The sequence below is a fragment of the Neolamprologus multifasciatus genome, chromosome 11 (assembly GCF_963576455.1).
Source record: "Neolamprologus multifasciatus chromosome 11, fNeoMul1.2, whole genome shotgun sequence".
Lineage (NCBI taxonomy): Eukaryota > Metazoa > Chordata > Actinopteri > Cichliformes > Cichlidae > Neolamprologus > Neolamprologus multifasciatus.
Window position 1 is genome coordinate 20,629,004 of NC_140449.1, and position 19,769 is coordinate 20,648,772.

Genomic DNA, 19,769 nt, shown 5'->3' on the forward strand with positions numbered 1-19,769 from the left:
GAGTTCTTAAATTGTTGTTCCATGTCCGGAACCTTTGTATGTTGCTCTTTCATGCGGTGGGTCAGTAATACTGGATGCACCCGTTCGCTGGTTGTTGTAGCAACCAGAGCATCCGCCTTTCGTGTAATAATCACAGCAAGGGGAAATCGGATGAATTAGTTCGTATTTTATATGGAATACGAGTTAAAACAGTGACATGGGCGGGTGTGTTTATGCTGCAGTTATCTTATTTGTACTTTTTGCTATCTTACAGTAGCTACTAGGCGCATTTGAATTGCCGAAAAGCTGCATTTCCCGTCCAGCACTAATACCGTAGTTTTTCTGAATTGTTGTCTAGCTACACTTTATTCAAGCATGTCGGCGGTCAGTAGCCTTGTCCCCGCACGATTTCTCACCATCATAGCTCACCTCGTCATCGTGATCACAATCTTTTGGTCGAGGGTAAGTAAGCAAGCACGGCAAACAATTTTTTTGTATTCTGTGATAACTTGTTGTAAATATCCATGAACACAATAAAGGGTGACGATAATATGCAGATACTGGCACTGAAGCTCGACAGGAAAATTAAAAAACAAACAACAACAACAACAAAAAATAAAATAAATTTGAAAATTTTAACATGTGAGAGACCTCAGAGTTTAAGACTTAAAAAGAAGAAGACATAATTAATTTCTCCCAATGCGCTAAAGAAAAAAGAATTGCCAAGGTAGAAAGTAATTCAAATTCAGATTCAAATCTGGACTTACAAGATGTACGAAACAAAAAGAAAAATAAATGAATATGAATAATCTTTGTCAGGTGATGAAGTCAAGAAAAATAAATAAATAAAATAGAAATAAATAAATAAAAAACAAGAACTGGAGCAGCTGCATGGCATCGGGAAGCCAAAGATTTTGATGTCCACCAGAAACAATACGATAGAGTCCAAAAGAGAAACTGTGGTACTTCATGAGAAACTCAAGGACTAGCATGAGGGTGATGCAGGACATGTATGAGGACAGTGAGACATGAGGTGTGTGTGGTAGGTGTGACAGGTTGAAGGTGAGGGTGTGATTACATTAGAGGTCTGCTCTGAGCCCCTTCTTGTATCCAGTGGTGATAAACAGGCTGGCCGATGAGATCAGGTATGAGTCTTCGTGGATTATGATGTATGCAGACAACATTGTGATATGTAATTAGAGTAAGGATCAGGTGGAGAAGTGGAGCTATAATCTAGGGAGAAGAGGAACACACGTGTGTGAATGAGAGGTGGGCAGATGTAACAGTGATGCTGCAAGGGTGTAGCAGTGGAGGTGGATGAATTTAAATACCTGGTTTAGAGGTTTGGAGATAAAGTCAGAGAAGCGAGGCTGATGGGGTTGGGACATGTGCAGAGGAGAAATAGTGGATAAATTAGACAAAGGATGTTGAAAATGGAGCGAGTCAGGAGGAAGTTGTTCATGACAACAGAAGCATTGGAGTTGACACTGCTTCTTTTTCCTCATGTCTTAAGAAGTAATTACACCAATTTGTAACTTTTACTTTACAGGAAAATAATGTGAAAGCTTGTTTGCCTTTGGATTTCACACAGGAGCAGTATGACACTGAGGACAGACAGTAAGTAAATATTTTAAACACATTTGACACATTTGTGTACACATCTTCCAATTTATTATATGTATTCTCTTTTTCAGGTTGGTGGTGGCATTATCAGTGACACTCGGTCTGTTTGCTATAGAGCTGGCTGGTTTCTTTTCAGGAGTGTCCATGTTCAACTGCAGCCAAAGCCTCCTTTGTATCCTTTTCACTCACATTTTACACTCTTATTTATTGTCTGTGTTTTGATTCCAAATGGTTACATTTATTACTTATTATGTATATATATTCCACATCCTCTATTTGTGACTGGCTGTCCTAAAACATGCAAATACACCAAATAAATATAAAGCTTGCATAAGCTTGCATATAAAGCAATAATTTCAAAAGTGCTTGTGATCAGTTACACTTCCATGACTATCTTTTACCTGGTATAGCAACAGGAGTCCATGCCAGTGCCTCAGTGGCTCTGCTTTTCTTTCTATTTGAGCAGTGGGAGTGTCATATCTACTGGTGGATCCTTGCCATCTGCAGGTTGGTGTACAAGCTTGCTCAATGTTGTTGTATTTTTCCAAAGTTCTTTTCCCTGACTCACGTTTCAACCAGCACTGGCTGCCCATTGCAGTGGATCAGTGTCTTTGTCTTTTTTTGTGTTTGAAAAGTGGGAATGCTGGACTTACTGGGTTATTTTTGCCACCTGCAGGTTGGTGTGTATGCATGTTGATGTGAATATTAGTATTTATGTCTCTAGTTCAAAGTGACGTAGCCTCTTTTAAGCATTATAAGCAGAAGTATAACCTACATTGGTGTCTCTCTGGCTCTTCCTTTAGTGTTCTACCGGCTTTAGTGGAGATTCTTCTGTTCATAGCAGTTTTTGGACTGAAGAAGAAGCCTTTATGAAGGAAAGTCCGGATGTAAAATGGTACAAACCGAGATTGGATGTAGACATCTGTCAGTTTGTTAACAGATATACTGTAGCTACAGAAAAAGAGTGGATACCAGACGTATATCAGTACAAAACTCCAACAGTAAGGGATGCATAAAACACACTTTTCAAAATGTTTTTTAATCTATTTTTATATATTTTGAATAAAGTTGATGCAGCATACGTTTTTACCTTATGTCTATTTTTGTATGTTGGAACTGGAGTGTTTTGTTTATATAGTGTGTTTGTAGTGTCAGTTACTCTGTAAAAGTAAATAAAGCTTGTAATTATTTTTGTTGCTTTGGTTGTGTGTGTGTTAAAATTATTTCTTTCAGCTTGTTCTAGTGCATCTACTGCAAAGTGTTTCTTGGTAAATACATTTAAGTTGTAATTTCTGTTGAAATAAATTGAAATCGAGTTAAATTATTTAATGCTAGCATAATTACACACTTGTTCTGAACTGTACCATGAAGTTCTACTTTTAGAAGTCCACAAAACATATAAACATAATGCATATAACGTACGTGTGTGTGTGTGTGTGTGTATTTAGACGATAGAAATGTAGTTGTAATGCAAACACATAATTGTATTTTATAAATGTTTCGATTTGAACTTTAGTGGAATCAAACAACCATTATTTGGATTTTTATTCTTTTATTGATTTTTTTTTCATCCGGAGAGCTCATGTGGCTCCTCCCACCGGTCCCACCTGACTTTAGAGCCGGGTAATCTGTTTTTTAGTTCCTAGAGCCGGGGCAGCTAGCTGGCTCGTCGAAGTTAAATTTAATTTACTGGTGCTTCGTTACGGGGACTATAATTAAGTATTACAGTATGGGTATGTATTGCATAATTATCAATAGACACATCGTCAGCACAGACATAGATGTGCAGATATCCTCATTCTCAGTGTGCAGTCATGTCTTATAGTCCTGTGTAGCTAATGTTAAATGTAAGCCACGCTAACACAGATTTCTTTCTTACAGTCTAGCAATCCCAGCGTTACTGTAAAGTACCAGAAATGTTTTTATGTACTGAGTATTTAGGAAGTATAAAATTGAGGGGTGTTTTGGTGCAGATGTGAGTTGATTAGCACAGAGCTAACAGCTATACGTGGGAAACGTTATGCGTGAACACTGACGTGGCGTTAAGTTCCAAGGCGTATGACTGCCCAATTCAAACGAGATATGACATTTAAAACCATCGTTTACTTTCGGTTGCATTACAGTTCTATACTAGATAACTCTTTAGCCTCAGATAGCCTCAGGTTTTGTCCAGATGACAGTTTATCTCTGTTGTTTGTAGCGGTGAACACTGGAACCTCCCTGGTGCTATCCAGTCTGCTCTCCGTGCTGGTATTCGCGGGGATGCAGATGTTCAGCAAGCAGCTGGCATCCACCGAGTGGCTCACCATCCTGGGAGGTTTTCTGGGCTCAGTCCTCTTCATCTGCTCCCTGACTGTATCCTTTAAGTGACATGTAGAGTTGAATTGCTTTGCCAATGTTGTTAATCAGTAAACTGCACAGTTCTTTTGGAAATCGGTATTTATTGAACAACTTTCAGACTTTTATTATATATTCTCCATAAAAATGTCTCGACGTCGCTGAGGAGAGTCGCACCTTAACTTTGGCTTCAGGCATTTAATAATCTGGAAAATTTGGTTTTCGGAAAGGGATTCCAGGCCAAGATATTCCCTGAGAGTAAGTGATGATGGCCCATACAGTGGCCTTTTTCTCGTTCACATGGTGTTTAATATTTCTGCTGAGTCAACTGTTAGCTCAGCTTTACCTGAAACATCAGAATTGTTTATACCAAACTGTAGCCTAGAAATAATAGGTGGAAATCTTGGTTGAGGTTAGAGAAGCCAGGTAACCCAGATCCCTGGTTTAAGTCCCTGTTCAGGTGAAGCGATCTTCTCTGAGATGTTTGATTTTGTACACAAACCCTGCAAAAAATAATCAAGAAGCAAAAGCCTGGCTAAATTAACAATAATAAAGCTAAATTGTTTCTCTCAATATATAGCCGATGTATGCTGGTTTCTGCAGGCTGAAGAGCAGCGGTCACTACAGGAATCAACATCTGCAAAGTAATTTAGTGTAACACAGTTAACATGCCCTTACAGTGGTTTGCTTCTGATTGCTACAGCAAAACCTGTTCAGGGTTTTTGTGCCTGTTAAAATGCTAATTATAACTACTGCTCCAATCAATGTCAGTAACGCAGTCATTACAGTAAAAATAAGCTGAAAAATTCACCGGAAATGCAACGTCTTCACTAAATGTCTCACTGTCGAGTTCATGTGCAAATATAAGAATCTCTGAAGAAGAAAATGTAAAGTGCTTATGTGATAAGGAGCATTTTTTTTTTAATGTTGTTAGGTAGTCCTAAAATAAATTAAAACATAAAAAAAATTCATTTTAATTATATTAAACATCTTGCTGATGTTAAATCTACCACGTCAGGTAAACCAGAACAACAAAACATTTGAGCTAATGGAGAGAATAAAAGTTAGATAAATGTTGACTCAGACAACAAATTTAGGGTGGTGCTGATGATGATGATGATGATTAGTAGTAGTAGTAGCATTTATAAGCGGCAGCTGGTTTCTGTGTGTGCTTTAGTCAGCCAAGGTAAATAAAACACAGCACTGCTACTAGACTTGAGGTGAGCTCATGCACTACCTCTGTGCAGGACGGCTCTAGGCTTCCCACACACACACACACACACACACACACGCAAATCTTTTGACTGGATGGGCAAGATGCTAGTTTCAATGAGCTGAGTCTACCCTCTGGTCCAGATTTGAATATCCTAATGACAGCCCATGCAAATTTAAAATAACATTCTAACATTATTACCTCTATGCACATCTGTATGCTCATATTAATGCTCATCACTTATATGATTTACTGTGTCATCTTGCAGTTCTGCTGTGTCTGTGCCTTTCACTGTTTGCCTCTGGCCTGGTACACCGTGTCTGTGTCACTACTTGGTAAGTGACTCCTCTGCAGAACACGCTTACCCAAAGCATCTAGAAAGCACTTCTAAATGTATTTAATAATTAAAATACTTCTTTCTTTTTTCCTGTTCAGCCTCATCTTTTCCCTCTTTGCCCTGTACTACATCAACAAAGTGTCTGCCGCCCTCTACCAAGCAGCTGTTCCTGTAGTAACACCAGCCAAAGCTGGCAGCAAGAGCAAAAGGAAGAACTAAAGAACCCACTGGATCACACTTGTATCACACTTCGACCAGTCATTATTCCCCAGGTGCTGGTGGTCATTGCTACACAGCTGAATGCAGTTTTGTCACAACGATCCTTTGTTATTAGGCTTTTTTAGGTATATAAAATTTGGTTTGGGGTTATTATTTTAAGTCATCATTTCACTGAATACAAGCCTGTAGTAGTTAATCTGGTCCTTTGTTTGTATTTTTTATTTTTATTTTACAGTTCTCTTAAATTTGAATCACAAAGAAATGGTAGATATGAGGCCAAACTGTGTTTTATGTTCCATCCCTTTCTAATCAGCGCTCTTTTTAAAAAGGTTGCAGAGAGATTCTTTCCTCCATCACAGCACCTGTGTATTCAGTTTTTTCTGTTTTGTTTTTTCAAATCCATTTTTGTAATTAAACTTTCTGAAAGACTTTCAATGTGTTGTGCTTCCTTCTACCTTTGCTCCGTTTGTAATTTGCAGTCTAGCTGTGTGGGGATGTAATAAAATCATGATATGCAGTGGCATATGTGTAAATATTCCTTGTGCAGCCATTCCCATAGTCAAGAGTGCTGCAGCCCACTTATTTTTCTGTTATATACTGAAATATGCATTTAAAGAGGACAGCAGTGGTGTAAAGGTTAGCAAAAAGCACTGGTGGCTCTAGTGGTAACACAAGAGTTTAAAGTTTTAGTTTTCACTTTTCTCTCAGCTAAATTTGTGTCTGTCTTTCAATTAGTTGCCAGATTGGGTTGGATGAGTTTTCAACTTTTAGGAAATATTTAGTTTTTATTAGCATCAGTAGGAAAGTTAATGTTTTTTTTATCTTAATATCGATGAGATATATGCTAAGAGAGTCATTTTACAAGTTCAGCACAGAGAATTTAAGGACAACACTTCTTGAAGGTATTTGATGCGGACACGGAGAGCCTTGACTGAATAAATCATGCATCAGGTTGTCTTCATGCTTCTTCAACTAATGTAGTAACAGTTTTCTTTCAGCTTTGCAAGTAAACAATGTTGTTTTAGATTTCATTTTTCTGTAGATCATTTAAAAATTTTCATTCAGTTTCAAGTTTTACTTCAGTTTTCAGTTAACCATAACAGTCTTCAGGCCCTTCACTCCTCGTCTCCTTGGGGAACAGGAGAGAGTGAAATCACAGAGGAGCTGTTGAGCAAGTTTTAAAGAAACTGCCAAGTGACAGTAAAGGGTCAGTTTGAACAGGGTGCTCCTGCACTGCTGCTGAAAGCGGTATCTGGGAATAAACTCGCAGTGGAGATTGTCCATTGTCCACAGCCTCACACTCCCTTCCCCCGGCTCGCCTTGTTTCGGGAGAGCATCCTGCTGCTGTCATGTATCCAGGTGTGCCGACTGTTACAGGTAAAGAAGACGGCCCAGTGCAGACTTGCTCAGTCTTAGCAGGTCCCATCATACATGCGTTATTCTGCTTTGTGCCATCTTTTGTTTTACTTTGATGATGAAACGCAAACAGAGTGTAGATTTTTGTGAGGTAGCATCTTCATGTCAATGCCTTCTACGTCTTGCAGTAACTGTGGGAAAAAGGGACAGTGTTCCTTTATTTGCTCTCTCTGCCTCTCTGTATCCCTCCTCCCTCCCATCACTTGGGCGTTGCCTAGATGACTATAAAGTGTTGAATAAACTTTCAGTCAGCCCACGTCGAACTCCACTGAAGCTCTGCCACAGTTTCTGCATCCTCGTGATCCGGTAAGGCTATTAAAACTTATTTTAAAAAGTTAGAAAGTTGGGTTTTTGTTTTTTTTCCTTTTTCCGTTGAATGTTACGTTGGGTGGGCTGAGGTGCTGTTGGTGCATTACGTAGGATTTTCCTCCTTTGCTATGCCAGGACTGGGTGTCTCCAAAAACATTAGGCCTATTTCTCTCTAGTCTATCTTTACTGTGTGTCTGTGGGCCTAGTTTTTTCTTTTTCTGAAACTGAACCACTAAGTGTTAAAGTTTATAAAGAGAGGGGAGGTAGAACCCATATATGGATTTTGGGTTTGGGGCCAGAAGGTGATTTGCGCCAGAAGAATTTGCTTTGAGTGCCAGTAAAAACCAACACCCACATCCTCTTCAAACAATGTGCTGTAACCTAATGCTTGGCTGCATGTTTCACTCATTTTTCTACAATGTGAATGTAGCAAGCCAACAGTAAAAGTAAAAAAAAAAACAAAAACCCTGTTATATTTATGTCCATTCCTGCCTTTTGTCCTTTCAGCACTCATTTCTGCAACCATGACTGAGTTGGAGAAATCCATGGAATCCATGATAACCGTGTTCAACAAGTATGCCCATGATGGCAAACAAGGAAAGGCCTTAACCAAGAAAGAACTAAGAAAACTAATTGAGGCTGAGCTTCCCAACTTCCTGAAAGTAAGGATCTTTTTTGCTGTTATATCTGATCTCTATCCTCAGTGTGAATCATTGTCCATATTTAAGTTAAAAATGTTATTGCTCATGCGCTTTGCACCCTGAACTCGTCTCTTGTTACATCTGATTCAGACCCAGAAGAATCCCAACTCCGTGGACCATATCATGAAGGATCTGGACCAGAACAAAGATGATGTCTTGGACTTTGAAGAATTTATGCCGTTCATCGCCGGCCTCACAATGGCCTGTGAAAAATATTGCTCCATGAGTGCTAAAAAGAAGTGAAAGAACTGATGTGCAAATATGCTGTAAGAGAAAATAATGCTTGTCTTTTTTTTCTTTCTTTTTTTGTAACAAATAAAGTTGATTGTGTTGCACAACTGTGTGCTGGATTTACAAGTAAAAACTGCTTTTGACAAAATTTCCCCGACTGTGTGTCTGGCTACTTTGTTGTAAATTTTATTCAAAAACATTGGGTATGCTAGAGTTTTAGCTACTATCTGATAGCTGACGTCTGCAACACATTTAAAACTAGAAGATGGATTTGAAAGTAGTGAGAGTATTCATGAATTAATATCTAATGTGCATCATTTCACTTCTCATCGAAAGTTCAACTGAGGCAGCAGTTTCTACACAGCGTGAGGGGGTGACTGCTTCGATACAGGAACGTGTCAGGATCAGATGTTTGTGCTAAAAAGCCTGAAGTGTGGTGCAGCACACATGCCTGTGAGGCGTGAGCTCATGATTTATTTAGGGTGGGTCAAATAAGTAACATTTTTGGAGATGGTGGAGTTTCTCTCACAGAACTCCTCCAGATGAGATACAAACTGCACTTTTTGAACTTGGTGCAGATCCATCTGGTAAACATTAACTACTTGGCTCATTACAAGTTTGGAATTCCACCTTTAAACTGACTGAACTCCAGTTCAGTAAAAATACAAATATATTGTGCACACAGGCATACACACTAAGTAAACGTTAACATGCTCATTACACTGTGAAGGATCTCTCTTACTGCAAACATATCAGACCACCCTTGGCCTTTGCAGTGTTTTCAATCTGCCAACTACACACACATCAATATGTTCTGTGTGCTTCACAGTAATCCCCTTTTGAGAGTTCATTTTAAAATTATTTTATTTGTTTTGAAGTCCTTAAACAGTCTCGCCCTGCCCTATCTCTCTGGGCTGCTGCACTCGGACTCCCCTTCCCACTTGTTCACCTGAGCTTAGCAGCTGCTCCTGGATGTGCCGAGGACACAGCAAAGGCTCTGTACATCACTAAATCAACTCTTAAGATCCACCTTTTCTGCTCAGCTTGTGACCCAGGTTGACTTTATTATTCTTATCTTATTGTTTTTACTCAGATTTGCCTTTCTGTTATGCATATTTATTCATGCTTTTAATTTGCTTGTATTTTATTTAATATATATTTAATACTCAAGTTGACTTGATACTGACTGTATGACATGACCAGCCAACTTTGCTGAAGCCAGCACATAGTGCATGCAGCACAGAGGTGCAGATTCCCCAAGGACACACAGAGTTCAATTTTTAAGGCACAGGGTTACAGAGTTAAGGTGCACAACAGTTGTTTTTCCCCACACAGGTCAATGTAGCATAAGTGAACTTTAAATCATCTTGAGGAGATTGAGGTAAATAAAGTTAACTGAGAAATGTTCACTCCAGTGTATAACTCAGATTTATTCTCATTCTTTTTTTTTTCAGAAATCATTTGCACATCTTGTTTGGTTTTTTTTTGTTTGTTTGTTTTTGCAAGGGGTTCTTCTTCTATTCTTGAACTTAAAAAAAGACAGATCATGATTTAGAAAATATTAAATGAAGCCACCAAGGAAGATAAAAAGAAGTCCAACTCTGGATTGTAAGGTGGCGAAAGACGTACCCTCAGGCCCCCTCCTCGATTCATAGATGGTCTTTCCCTTTTCACTTATCATTATGCAAACGTACAGTTTATAAGATTGGGGAAACCTGCAGTCAAGTTTCCCCAATCTTATAAACAGCAGTCAGCCTTAGACTGAAGAAGTCACTTGGATGATTGACGAAATGTTTCTCCCTCTGAAAACGCTGCGTCCATATGAACAGAATCAAATTTTGGGGATTTGATTGAGGGGATGATTGAGCATGCATCAAGAAGAGGATGGATGGATGAAAAGTTTGGAAATCTATGAGTAAAAGTGAATTTAAAAAAAAGATATGAGGATTTGAAGCTTGTTCCACATTTGTCATTGCTATTAATACTGCAGCAACAAGGACTACACTTAAAGTTTTAACGCGGGGCTCTTTATGCACTAAAATGGTCATGTGATTTGTTGTAATGCTATGATACAAGATGTAACTCTTTCTATATCAAGACATTTTTTGTTGCCACACAGTGTCGAGTCCATGCTTTACTGAACTGAAATGAGTCAGGCGACTGCTGCATCCTGTTTGATTTATTGCTTTTGAAGTCTAACACATTTTGGGATAAATAAACAATGAAACGCAGTGGAATTGACTGGTGGAAATTTTTAATTTGACATATTTTGATTTGACCAGAAGATGGTGCTACAGTGTTTGGAATGAAGACAGGCAGCGATGCAGGCGACAGAGGATGTGTGTGTAACTTTTAGGCAGTGCATGGCTCCATTTAAACAACAATGTTTAAACCAACCATAATGGATAAATACATTTACATTTAAGAAGTCCTGAAACACTGTGTAGTCTAAACTTCAGGACTGCAGGACAATGAAGAAAGAAGCAAGCCTCGAGGAAAACAGTGTTGAGCGACATCAATTTAATATACATATTTTGGATTTTATATCTGATTTAATAAGTGTGCTTGGCCGATATATAAAAAAGGTTAATAACAGTGTTTCATGCATTTCATTGATGCATGCAATAAATAATAAATACAGTCACAGCACTGCTGCGTCAGTGTTTTGCTATTGCTTGCTCATCATGTTGGTAAAACAAAATTGGAACAATTTCAAATTCAGTTTTATCCCTACCTGCCGTAACATTCCTGAAAGCCAATTAGAGAGCCTGCTGGTTCACTCAGTGATTATTCTCTTGGTTTTTCTATCCCTCTTTCCATCCTCAATTAAGAAGAAGCCCTGTTTTCAGTTCTGAGTTGGTGTATTAGGGCAGATGTAGTTGCATTTGGAGGATAGTGGATGTTTGGAAGTGCATGGAGTTGAAAAGGAGCACCCACGAGAACAGATAAGGCATGAAAAAGATGAGATAAAACAATTCTTTTGCTCAGATCTGATCACTTTGCCCCATTGAACCCTTAATAACCTCTTTACCTTTGGCTGTAGATGCTGTAAGTGGGAAGAATGACTATATGAAAAAAAAAGTCTAAACTTTAAAACTCAGGAAGTTACTAGAAGCAAAGATGGATCAGAGTTATACCTGGATTGACCCAAGGAGGTCTGGTACTGCTGGTCTTTGTCAATACAGCTGGATTTAGCTGACTAGATTAAACTGATGACTGAAAAAAATTCATTTGAACTGATAGCTATGCACACACTTTATCAGGTCTGTGTCCATGTTTTTTCATTAATGAAAAATAGACTGTTTCTTATTTAGCACTTTATTCAACATGCCTCATGAGAGCAACCTGGAGTTAATATCTTGCCCAAGGGTATTTGGCATGCAGTCTGGAGCAGCCAGGAATTGAACCACCAACCTTCAAACTGGTGTGAGCAGTGATCACCTGCTCTACCTCTACCTGAGCTACATAAAAGATAAAAAAAAAAATATCTGAGAAGAAAGATGACTATGATCAGTTACAGTGGGGGATGCACAGCATACATCATTAAGAATTATTTTTTTCCACATATAAACTAAATGAAGTGTTTTCTTGTGTTTTACCTTAACGGTAATCTAAAAGTAAAATATAAACTTGCAGTAGCAAAAAATGACATAAGGCAATAATACATAATTGCTCCTCTTGCTATTGTATATTGAGGTAAAGCGAAAGACCTGTAACAGTTATATAAGAACTACAGTTGAAAAAGAGATAAACATGATTCACACAATGCAGCTACTTAAGGTTTAAACTATCTATTGCAGAAAAAATGTGATGATTAGAAGGTTTAGTGATGAGCTGTGACACTTTGATGAGCAGGTACATTGTTTGCTAGTGTTGACACATAACAATGTTACTGGATTCACTCAAGGGCGTTTGTGCAAACCAGAATGCAGAGGAACCTGTCCCTCACACGCATTATTTTGAGGAAATCTCTAACACACTCTTTTTGTGTCAAGCTCCAATTAATTCCAATGTTGTTGCAAGTTCTAGCAAATGTGGCTTGTTGCTTTTCTGGACAGTACACACTCTACTAACAGAAAGCATTTTCACTCCAACCATCAGCTCGTAATGTTACTCACTAACTTAAATAAGTTATTTATATAAATATATAGACTGTTTGCTGTGGCCATTAAAAAAGTGGTCATACGGATCCTGTTTGGTTAACGATCCTTAAAATATTTCTTACTGGCTGTCAGATGCCTTTTATTCAAGACTGGTGTTGCTCTTACAGATGATTAATTGATGGAGTGCTGATGAGATGGCCACGCATCTCGTCTTTGTAGAGGACTTCTGGAGCTCTACTAGAGAGATCTTTGTGTTCCTGGTCACCCCAGTGGCAAAGGCTTCGCTCAATCACTAATTCCTTTTGAACAGCAAACTACAGTGCTGTGCAAAACTCTTGATTTTTCAATCATTTTCAGTCCAATACTTGTACCTGAGCATTTTCACACCATTGTTTCCTGTTTGTATGTTTGTTAAGTCACTTAACATTGATCGTTGAATCGTTAGCATAACGATTACCTGGAGCACAACCTGGAGCATATTAACTCCAGGTTGCTCAATCAATAAAAAGCATAAAAAAAATAACCAGTGTTGTGTCTACACATAACAGAACAAGAACAAAATCTAAATTATTGTAATCAAGGACAAAAGAAGACATGACAGGCCTAAAAAAAAAAAAAAAGAGTTCATGAATGTATGAGAAGGTCATATTCTTAAGAAACGGGGAAAAAATCTTGCAAAGAACTGACACAGGAGCCAAGAAAAATACACCTGGACCATGAGTTGAGACATCTATTGTTCACTGAAGCCTCATCAGAAATGGTCTAAGTAGAAGGGCAGGTGTCAAGGAGTCATTATTAAAAAAGGGAAGCAGGAAAAAAAGACTGAGGTGTGCCAAATTACACAGGCACTGGACTGAAAATCAGCAGCAACAAGTCTTACAGAGTGGTTAATTGAAATTGAAGTTTTTGGTTCATATTGCCGTCACATATGTATGGAGGAGGTCAGGAGAGAGGCGCAACAATGAGTGTTTACAGCCATATACAAAACACGGTAGAGGCTATGGAACACTCAGTGGAACCCAAAGTGCCAACATCACCATTGTTGAAGCAGTGCGGGATCCTCCTGACAGAGAACAGAACAAAAGGCAGCCAAGATCCAAAGAAGAGCTTTGAATGTCCTTTAAGAAGCCTGGAGAAATATTCCTGAAGACTACTTACAGACATTACAAGAAAGCTTGCCTATGGGAGTTCAGACTGTTGAAGAATAAAGGTGGTCATCTCAAATATTCACTTTCAAGCTCAATAAAATTTCTCCCTTTTTGCCCTGTACACTATGATTCCATGTATGTTTGCAAGTTTCAATAAATTGCTGCACCTAGTTTACATTTTCCTAGCAAAGTATTTTTTAAAAATGAGGGATGGCTCAAACCTTTGCACAATACTTTAAGAGTTCTGCAGGTCAGAATCACTGAGGCCAGTGTGTTTTCTGAAAAAAGCATTAGAAATGATTTAATGCCTTTGCTGTAATCATTTTAACTGCAGGGGTCTATAAAGAGTGCTCTGCACCTTCTGACTTGGTTATTGAAAAAAGGTCTGCATCCTATTTCTCTTTTACATAGTTTCACTTTATCATTTTGGGTCATTAAATGTGGACTGATGTGAAAATGCAGATTTTTTTATATTAAATCTATAAAAAAAATCACAAAAAAAACGAAGCAGTCTGAATGTTACACAAAGGGTATTTTATACAGCCACCATTAAAACATTAACTTCCATCACAGTATGGTCAAACAAACATGAAAAAAAGAATTTAAAGTTATGTATATTTAATAAGAAACTTTCAAAAGAAACTGAGTCTTCATGCTCATGGTGCGAATTCACCACCGAAAAGGTTCATGGCCTCTCTAGCAGTGAAACCGTAATGCATATGCCTGCCAGCAGAGTGTGGAAAGATAAAGTTTTTTTTGTAATTAACACCACATGATACTTCATCTCCATTCTCTTTTCCTCCCCTGCGACGGGAAACTGATAGTATTCAATAAGTGAAAGTAATATGACCTAAGTGAAGAGAGTGAACTGACCTATAAAGGCGACTTGGCAGGGGGGCAAGAGAGAAGAAGAAAATGCTGCCTTTCTGATGCCTTGGAACGGAGGAGTGGAAAATGAAGAGTGAGTTACATAACGGATGGACTGAGGTGACTTTCATGAGGAACAAACATGTTCAAGCACACAGGGAAGCCGTTCACTCTGACATAAATCTGAGTTTTAACTGCAGCTGCTTTTATTTAGTCTGAATAAGTAGTGAGAGTATTAAAGTAGGACGATCACAGATACCTTTAGTGAGACTGAGCAGTGTGAAGCATCGGTTTTATGGTCACGTCACTGCATTTATTTGCAAAGCTTAAAGAACCTGGTAAAAAAAAAAAGAAAAAAGAAACTAAATACATGCCTTTGAGCGTATGCCATTAGCAACCACATACACACACATGCAGTGTAGAGATTTCACCAACTGACTGTAACTTTCCATTTAGTCTGGCTTTCTATTTTTTTTCCAGAGGGTCAGCTCGAGCTGAGCTGCTTTTTGGTGAAAATATTCCTGCTTTACTCATTTTAATTTGTGTACCAGATCTGCACATAACACTAATGTAAGGACAACAAGTCCAGCTACTTTTTCTGCACATAAACATTAATGTCCTCCTTATTTTACAGGACTGAGTAGCAGAGACAGATCCGGTACAGCTCTAATGGGTGGAGTCAGGCACATGTCAGAAGTATGAATCACTGCTGGTTTGTGTTTGTGTGGTTGCCTACATGCCAGTGTTTGTGTGCATGTGTGAGTCATACAGTGTGTGGGTGTACCCTTTAAGAGGAGGCTTTCCCTCTCAGTTTGACAACAGTCTCTCCTAGGACCAAGCTGGTGACACAGACGCGATCTCTCTTCACCTAGGGCTCTAAGGTGAGTAGTGATGGGAAGCGGGGTGTGAGGGGAGTGAGTTTTGAGGAAGGAAATAAAAGGAAATGGTTGCATTCAGACTAGATACAGAGCGTTATAAATGGGAGCAATCTTGAATGATACAACGAAAAAGACAGATTGAAGAAGCACCGTTAAGGTTGATCTAATATGGGAAAAGTATTCGCTACAACTTTAGTAAGTAGCTCTGAGGATTTTTTAACGGTGACACAGTTGACGTTTCTTCCATTTGTGTGTGCAAACATTAAACTTATACTGCATGCAGTTTTTAATGCCATTCTGTTTTTACGTGTAGGTTCAACCATGGCACGTCTCGACCAGGTCATTCCAAACATTGTGGATATATTTATGCAGTATGCTGATGATGGTGAAGGCAAAAAATGCCAGCTAAACAAAGACGAGCTCCAGAAAATGTTGGAGGAACAAATTCAAAGCCCCGAGCTGAAGGTAAACAACTGAACTTCATTTGTATGAGACATCTATTAATAGAGGAATACAAAGTTTTTCTGTTCATGAGCTTCATTGTGTTAACTGTATGAATGTATTCTACAGGATCAAATTAATGCAGGTGATATTGAGGAAGCCATGCAGTTGCTGGACAAAAACCATGATGGCGAGGTCAACTTCCGCGAATTTTGCCGGTGTATTTGTGTCCTTGCCAAATGCTACTACCAGAAAAAGAGAGGCAGGGGTGGGAAGAGAGGCAAGGGGAAAGATGACAAAGACGAGTGTGATCAAGAAGATTGAGGCAGCTACAAATATTAATATTCATTTTGTAGCGTTATGTTTAAAAACGTCTGGTACATGTGATGGATACAGTACATGTATATCTGCAGGTTACTATCTTTTGACCATTGAGCTTTCTCTGTGTTTAAGTGTGCATAATTTCCAGATTTGTCATCATCATCTGTATAAACTTGATTTCAAAAACATATCCTTCGCATACTGAAAATAAATAAAACCTATTAAGTCTGAACTGGCCTTATTCATCTATGCATGCAATTACCTCATGTGTAGTGTCTGGGTGTTCAGTGTCATTGCAGGAAAGCATTGGCTCATCACACTTTAAACAGATATCCCTCACTTTGTTCTTCAGTCACATGTCACTGTCAGTCCTCCTACAGAGGATGTCTTATTAATTCAGAGTTAAAGCTTCATCTAATATATAGTTTCTATGCTATAAATGAGGGAAATAAAAATGTTTGTCTGTGTTCTTCTTTATTTATTTGTTTCAAAACAGCTGTATTAAACCATGAATGTGTCATGACATCAGACATCGCAAAGAATGATCAGAATTTAAATCCCAAATTTTTAGCTTCATCTTGATGAAAAAAATTTCTTAGTATTTACTATAAACAGAGCAAGTGAAATTGGGGGGGGAGGCTATTTTTATGCTATTTCTCAATAGATTGATCCGTAAAGTATTTGACAAAGCTGCATCTCTTTTACCCTGTCATACATTAAGTTAAGTTACAAGTTTGAACAGCTCTCGTGAGAAAGCTGTACAGTGAAAACAGGTTAAGCAGGACTCCTGTGTTCAAAAGCCTCACCCAGTATAACTGACAACAGGAGTAGGATGTCAAACGTCCACGGTAAGCAGAAATATTTTAGTCACTGAAATAAAGTTTATTTAATCTATCACTTCCCCCTGTTTGCTGCCAGGTGGAGCAAGTGTACTGCGTATGTTTGATAGATACAAGCATCCACCACCACTTTTAGTCATGCAAGCAACATCAAAGTTAATACATGCATTAATTTCTGGATCAATTTAAGCCTCCAGATATCGAATACTTAACATATCCATGGATTATCCAGTTTACTGTATAAGTGATCCCAGACACCTGACTGTAACTGCTGCATAACTATAAGTTGTGTAAGGAAAAACATCCCTAATCAAAAACATTTCTGAAATAAAATCAGGGTGAGATGCAAAGACGTAAGCTCTGAGAGTCTGCACAAATTTGTTGAATTTATGTTTCAGAACAGTGGGGTTTTTTTTAACCTATTTTCTACGAGGTTGAACAAAACTAAACACGGGTTTCTGAGCAGAGAAAGTTGCGTCCTTAGTGTTTATGTGTTAAGTACTCTATTTGCATATACTTGTTTGAAATATAAACTTTGCCTCAAATTATAATTGCCTGCATGCGGTCTTACACATTAAAGCATGGATATCATACTTTTGGTCCAAAGGCATTAAAATGAAAGAGGCTAGCCAGAGAATATAAATGTCATGCTGATTTTGTGTGTGAATGTAATTAATTGGCACAACACTTGTCTAGAGCAAACCTTAACATCCTGCACATCCTGTTATCTATCTATCTAAAGACAACCCAAGTAGTTTTTAAGTGAAGATTTAATTTATAAAATTAATTACTTCCCCTAAACCCCTGGTAAAATAATGACTTAACTGTTATTAACCACATTTTTTTTGAAAGATGAGCTCAATTTCACTTGCAACACCCAGGCCCGTTTACTGCCAGACCTGTTTAGAAATCACATAAACATAATCTGCTTGATGAAGCGAAGTAGGCTAAAAGATCTCAAAAAGCAACAAAACATGCCATAATCTAAAGAAACTAAAGCACAGATGGGAAACAAAGACTGACATTGATCAGTCAGGAAAGGGTTATGAAGCCATTTCTGAGGCTCTGGGACTCCAGTGAATGATGGTGAGATCCATCTCCTTAAGAAAACTCGGAACAGTAGCAGACCCTTCCCAGGATCAGCCCATCTTATGAAATAACTCCAAGAGCAAATGTGCGACTTATCCAGAAGGTCACAAAAGAACCGAAGAACTGTAGCCTTCACTCACCTCATTTAGGATCAAAGTTTATGATTCTTTTTTTTTTTTTTTAAGTATTTCAGTTGTTACAGATGGGACAGACATGACTGGGGGATAGGAAAGAAAGAAAGAAAGAAAGCGAGGGAGGGAAAGAAAAACAGAGGGGAAGAGGGACAGTGAGAAAGGGCACTTAAAAAATTCACCTGGATCACCTGTTGAGAGAAGAAAAAAGAAAAAAAAAGAGAAAACAAGCAAAAAAGAGAGCAACATGATAAACACAACACCACTGCAATAATCTAGCTAAGTGACAGTAACAGTAAATACTAAATATTGAATGTTATTGTGCAGCACACAAGACCGACAGTACACATTGTGCTTTGAGGTAGCAGCCAAGAAAGGTGTAGTTTGTGTCTGTGAACACCCGTGTGCACACGTGTGTGGATGAGCACGCTTGTATTCAAAAGGTTTCTCCATGTAACGATCTGCTTGAGGGTGTGGGGAGCCATAGCCCCACCCCCCAGGGCATGAAGCAGGCATAGAGGAGATCCAGGCCCCATACATCCAGAGGCCAACAGAGTGTGAGAGCTCAAGGAGGACCGTTGGAGGGGCAACTGCTCTCTACCAAAAAATCCTAAAGGTGAATGTCCAGCCATCAATTCAATGCCCTGAAACGCAAGCTCACTTGCATCATACAGCAGGGAAAAAATCTGAAACACACTAGGAGGTCCACCTCTGAATCGCTGAAAAAGATAAAAGGACGGTTTTGAACCTACCTAATTAGTCCAAGTCCAAAATTAAATCTGAATGAAAAGCATTGGTATGACCTTAAACTGGCCACTCACGCTTGAAAACCTTCAAATGTGCCTGAAATGAACATTTCCCCAAAGTAAAGTGGGCCAAAATGCCTCCACAGTGATGTAAAAGACACATTGTCAGTTATCACAAATCCTTAATTGCAGTCATCATCAGGTTTCACAAAGAGCCTGGTAGGGTGAGTTGGCTTTTTTCCCATAATAAATTAAATCATCATTTAAAAACTGCATTTTGTATTTTCTCAGGACATCTTTGCCTAATATTACTATAATTTTTGATTATATGCAATCACAGCAAAATGTACATCAGATTCCCCCTTGATTCTGAGATCGGTAATACAGGAAACAAAGGAAAATGTTTTTGACAATAGGTTATGCATGCATGCATAAAGTACTGCCGCTAATATCATCCAAAGTGCTGGTAGAAGCTCATATCCATCCAAGATATAAGGTGCACTTGTTCCACCTGGAAGAAGTAAAGAGATTGCATGCATAAAGTAATATCTGCAGGCAGTCAATACAGCTGGCTGCTGGCAGATTTTTAAATCAATCAGATATACACAGCACACTTGCTCCACCTGGAAGACAGTAAGGAGAATGCAGTCAAATTATCATATCGGCAGGAATGCCTTCTACAGTATGTCAATCCTCTCTGTTTGAGTCCATTCACACTGCCACGGTTCACTGTAAAATAACGAAACTATGAACTCGCTCACATGCATTCTGGCCTTACACTTTATCTGCTGCCAATTTATATTGAATTTGCGTCTTTTACATCACTGTGGAGGCAACCTTT

General features: G+C 38.6%; 4 protein-coding genes across 5 annotated transcripts; all 4 read left to right on the plus strand.

Moving 5' to 3' along the window:
- Positions 1 to 50: 50 nt before the first annotated feature.
- On the plus strand, positions 51 to 2,792 carry LOC146508304 (transmembrane protein 107-like). Of its 2 annotated transcripts, none has more exons than XM_085177113.1 (5): positions 51 to 441; positions 1,529 to 1,596; positions 1,674 to 1,774; positions 2,182 to 2,278; positions 2,406 to 2,792. In XM_085177113.1, exons 1-5 carry the CDS (start codon positions 355 to 357, stop codon positions 2,473 to 2,475), a joined length of 423 nt encoding a protein of 140 aa, XP_085033239.1. In that variant the 5' UTR covers positions 51 to 354; the 3' UTR covers positions 2,476 to 2,792. The 2 variants fall into 2 exon arrangements, with proteins under 2 accessions (XP_085033239.1, XP_085033238.1); XM_085177112.1 differs by lacking the exon at positions 2,182 to 2,278 and adding an exon at positions 2,013 to 2,109 and having other exon boundaries at positions 54 to 441.
- A 396-nt stretch (positions 2,793 to 3,188) lies between these two features.
- krtcap2 (keratinocyte associated protein 2) lies at positions 3,189 to 6,137 on the plus strand. The gene is made up of 5 exons (XM_085177114.1): positions 3,189 to 3,335; positions 3,803 to 3,957; positions 4,134 to 4,197; positions 5,421 to 5,487; positions 5,588 to 6,137. Exons 1-5 carry the CDS (start codon positions 3,332 to 3,334, stop codon positions 5,706 to 5,708), a joined length of 411 nt encoding a protein of 136 aa, XP_085033240.1. The 5' UTR covers positions 3,189 to 3,331; the 3' UTR covers positions 5,709 to 6,137.
- A 1,144-nt stretch (positions 6,138 to 7,281) lies between these two features.
- Positions 7,282 to 8,513, plus strand: s100a10b (S100 calcium binding protein A10b). The gene is made up of 3 exons (XM_085177115.1): positions 7,282 to 7,430; positions 7,941 to 8,095; positions 8,225 to 8,513. Exons 2-3 carry the CDS (start codon positions 7,958 to 7,960, stop codon positions 8,375 to 8,377), a joined length of 291 nt encoding a protein of 96 aa, XP_085033241.1. The 5' UTR covers positions 7,282 to 7,430; positions 7,941 to 7,957; the 3' UTR covers positions 8,378 to 8,513.
- A 6,700-nt stretch (positions 8,514 to 15,213) lies between these two features.
- On the plus strand, positions 15,214 to 16,355 carry s100w (S100 calcium binding protein W). The gene is made up of 3 exons (XM_085177540.1): positions 15,214 to 15,364; positions 15,675 to 15,826; positions 15,932 to 16,355. The coding sequence occupies exons 2-3, from the start codon at positions 15,683 to 15,685 to the stop codon at positions 16,124 to 16,126; spliced, it is 339 nt and encodes a 112-aa protein (XP_085033666.1). The 5' UTR covers positions 15,214 to 15,364; positions 15,675 to 15,682; the 3' UTR covers positions 16,127 to 16,355.
- The last annotated feature ends 3,414 nt before the right edge of the window (positions 16,356 to 19,769 follow it).

Bases quoted from the DNA above. Each gene is read 5' to 3' on its own strand.
- LOC146508304 (XM_085177113.1), top strand. From the start codon at position 355: ATGTCGGCGGTCAGTAGCCTTGTCCCCGCACGATTTCTCACCATCATA. The intron at 442-1,528 runs GTAAGTAAGCAA...TTTACTTTACAG, and splicing joins TCACAATCTTTTGGTCGAGG to GAAAATAATGTGAAAGCTTG. The intron at 1,597-1,673 runs GTAAGTAAATAT...TCTCTTTTTCAG, and splicing joins TATGACACTGAGGACAGACA to GTTGGTGGTGGCATTATCAG.
- s100w (XM_085177540.1), top strand. From the start codon at position 15,683: ATGGCACGTCTCGACCAGGTCATTCCAAACATTGTGGATATATTTATG. The intron at 15,827-15,931 runs GTAAACAACTGA...TGTATTCTACAG, and splicing joins TTCAAAGCCCCGAGCTGAAG to GATCAAATTAATGCAGGTGA.
- krtcap2 (XM_085177114.1), top strand. The intron at 4,198-5,420 runs GTAAGTGATGAT...GTCATCTTGCAG, and splicing joins GGCCAAGATATTCCCTGAGA to TTCTGCTGTGTCTGTGCCTT. The intron at 5,488-5,587 runs GTAAGTGACTCC...TTTCCTGTTCAG, and splicing joins CGTGTCTGTGTCACTACTTG to CCTCATCTTTTCCCTCTTTG.
- s100a10b (XM_085177115.1), top strand. From the start codon at position 7,958: ATGACTGAGTTGGAGAAATCCATGGAATCCATGATAACCGTGTTCAAC. The intron at 8,096-8,224 runs GTAAGGATCTTT...CATCTGATTCAG, and splicing joins AGCTTCCCAACTTCCTGAAA to ACCCAGAAGAATCCCAACTC.